The sequence below is a fragment of the Lottia gigantea genome (genome assembly GCF_000327385.1).
Source record: "Lottia gigantea unplaced genomic scaffold LOTGIsca_101, whole genome shotgun sequence".
In the NCBI taxonomy this organism is placed as follows: domain Eukaryota; kingdom Metazoa; phylum Mollusca; class Gastropoda; family Lottiidae; genus Lottia; species Lottia gigantea.
Genome location: NW_008706772.1, coordinates 845530 through 847975, shown reverse-complemented (window position 1 = coordinate 847975; position 2446 = coordinate 845530). Strand labels below are relative to the sequence as shown.

The window sequence follows — 2446 nt, the reverse complement described above, 5'->3', positions numbered from 1 at the left end:
AATACGATTGCTCTGGTGTTGTTGTGTAGATATACAAAGAATCGAAATCTAAAAGGTTTGGTGTTGTCAACATGTTAAAAGTGAGATGAGTTTTCCCAGAACCGGAACTACTGCATATACACATGAGCATTGGGCTATTAGGAAATATTTCTGAATGATTAAATTTTTTGCCCATTTTTTATTATTTTAATTTGTTCCAAAAACCACTCCTTCTCCTTTATACTTTGAAAGAAATATTCCTTCTCCAGTGTGTATATTTTTTAAAAATATTCCATTACCCTTATGTTTGACTTCTCCTGTGTCAATACTATCTACTAATTTATATAATTCTTGTTTAACAGTTTTCTTGGTTTCTTCCCCAAATCTTTTTCCAAATTCTTTTATTGTGCCTATCATATCTCCCATTCCTGGACCTTTGCCTTCCTTTTCCATTATTAAATTATGTCTACGTTCTTCAGCGGCTTTAGCATCAGCTGCTTTCTTTGCGTTGGCAGCTTTGACTGCGGCAGATATTCCTCCAGTAGCTGCATCCGCCGCTGCAATACCACCAAATATTAAAGGTAGTAAGAATGGTAAAAATCCACCTTCTTTTGTGTTCGCGTCAATTCTTTCTAAATCTATATCGTGTCTGACTTTACAATATTTATATTTATCAATAAGTTTTTAGTTATGTTGATTTTTTTACCATTATAAATTATTACAGTTGGTGAAGCTGTTTCAATAGCTTCTATTATTTTCATAAGTTTCTACTTTCATTTTGAAGGGGGTATTTTTTACTCAATTCTTATCATTCTTCTATCTGCTATTTTAATTAAATGTTTTGCCTCTTCCAATAATAAACAATAACCTGTTACATCTCCTTGTGTTTTTTCAATATGAATATTTATGTTCACTCCTGTTTTGAAAAGATCTTCTTGGTGAGCAGATAGATCAAAACAGAAGATTGGATGATTAAGTGCAAAATCTACATATTCAAACTGAGGTAGATTTCCAAATAATTCACACATATTTTTATAGTTTCTATACAATTCATTATAATCCTTTGTGGTTGGATTAATTGTTAAAGGTTGGTTAGGATAATTATCGTTGTTTAATCTTACTTGAACTTTATGGATTATAGGATCTTGAGTTTGGTTCATTGCTACTCTAAAGATATTATTGTTATTCGTTTGAGAATCTGGTAAGTTCTTGAAACCAACTATTAAATATCTTGCTGGTTTAATAGTGTTAGTGATTGACCATGTGGTGGATTCTCCAGTTACGATGAAGAAAAGCTATTTCAATATCTTTAGTCAACATGTTGAATATTCTCGTTTCTACTTCAATTGATGGTGTTATTACGTGTATGAAAAGTTGGAGATTCGTTATTTCTAATTTTGCATCTGAACCATTCTCTCCAAAAAATATCTTACCATCGTTGATTTCTCTTTGTAGATGAATTTTATATGGTAACTTGGAAACTTTTCTATGTTCCAACAGACCGAATAAAGGATATCATTTCCAATGTACGTAATTACCCCACCTATTATTCTCAACAATATTATTGTACTGAAGTACTTGTTTTTCGAATCCATGATTAGTTGCTTGTGCTACTCTTTCTATTGTGTTTCGAGCAACAATTCTCACTCTAGCTAAATCGGCATCATTTGCAAGATTTCTTACCGGTTCTTTTAAAACACTTCCACCACCAACATCGGGTATCCGACCCGAGACTGAATCGAAATCTTTAGGATATAAAACTGTTTTCAACATTGTGTCAAATTCCCCAGGGTGTTTAATTGTTTCTATCGGATTTGAACCAGCTTCCAAACCCATCTCGCTAAATAAAGATGGAAAGAAATTGTTTTCTAACGTTGTATTTGTTTGTGGAACTTGATTCTGAGTTCCATCTTTAATTTTGAAATCGCATCTGAAATAAGCATCGGAAAGAAGCAACCAATTCGATAATGAATTTATTTCGAAGGTAATTCTACCACCATCATTCAATTGGGATTTAGAACCAACAGTGGGTGAGATGATAATGTAATCCTCTTTTTTCTTGTTAAACGAATAACGAATCGGATCGTATAATCTAAAAATTGGATCTAGTATTTTATTTGCCATTTTTAAGGTTTAAAATTTGAGTAGAAATTTTCCAAAAATAAGAGTTATCTCCCTTCCATATTATTTTAATATGCTTTTTTTGATGGAATGTAGGAAATTGATTGAAGGTGTTTTTTGGTCTTTTTTAAGTGTAAGAATTTATGAAATGTAGGATGTTTTATGAAATGTAGGATGTTTTATGAAATGTAGGATGTTTTGCTGTAAGAATTTATGAAATGTAGGGAGTTTAGGTCTTTTTTTTGGGAGCTCATAGATTGGTCGCATTTTACCCATGAAATGAAATGGAATAAAACGCCAGACCTGACCGCGATAGTCTTCAGTGTAAACAAACGCACACTTACGC

The 2446-nt window shown here is 32.2% G+C and overlaps 1 protein-coding gene across 1 annotated transcript; it reads right to left on the bottom strand.

The window, feature by feature from the left end:
• Window positions 1-186: 186 nt before the first annotated feature.
• Window positions 187-2103, bottom strand: LOTGIDRAFT_170628 (hypothetical protein; the record flags this gene model as incomplete). The annotated part of the gene is made up of 2 exons (XM_009046452.1): window positions 187-628; window positions 1523-2103. 2 exons carry the CDS (start codon window positions 2101-2103, stop codon window positions 187-189), a joined length of 1023 nt encoding a protein of 340 aa, XP_009044700.1.
• Window positions 2104-2446: the final 343 nt, after the last annotated feature.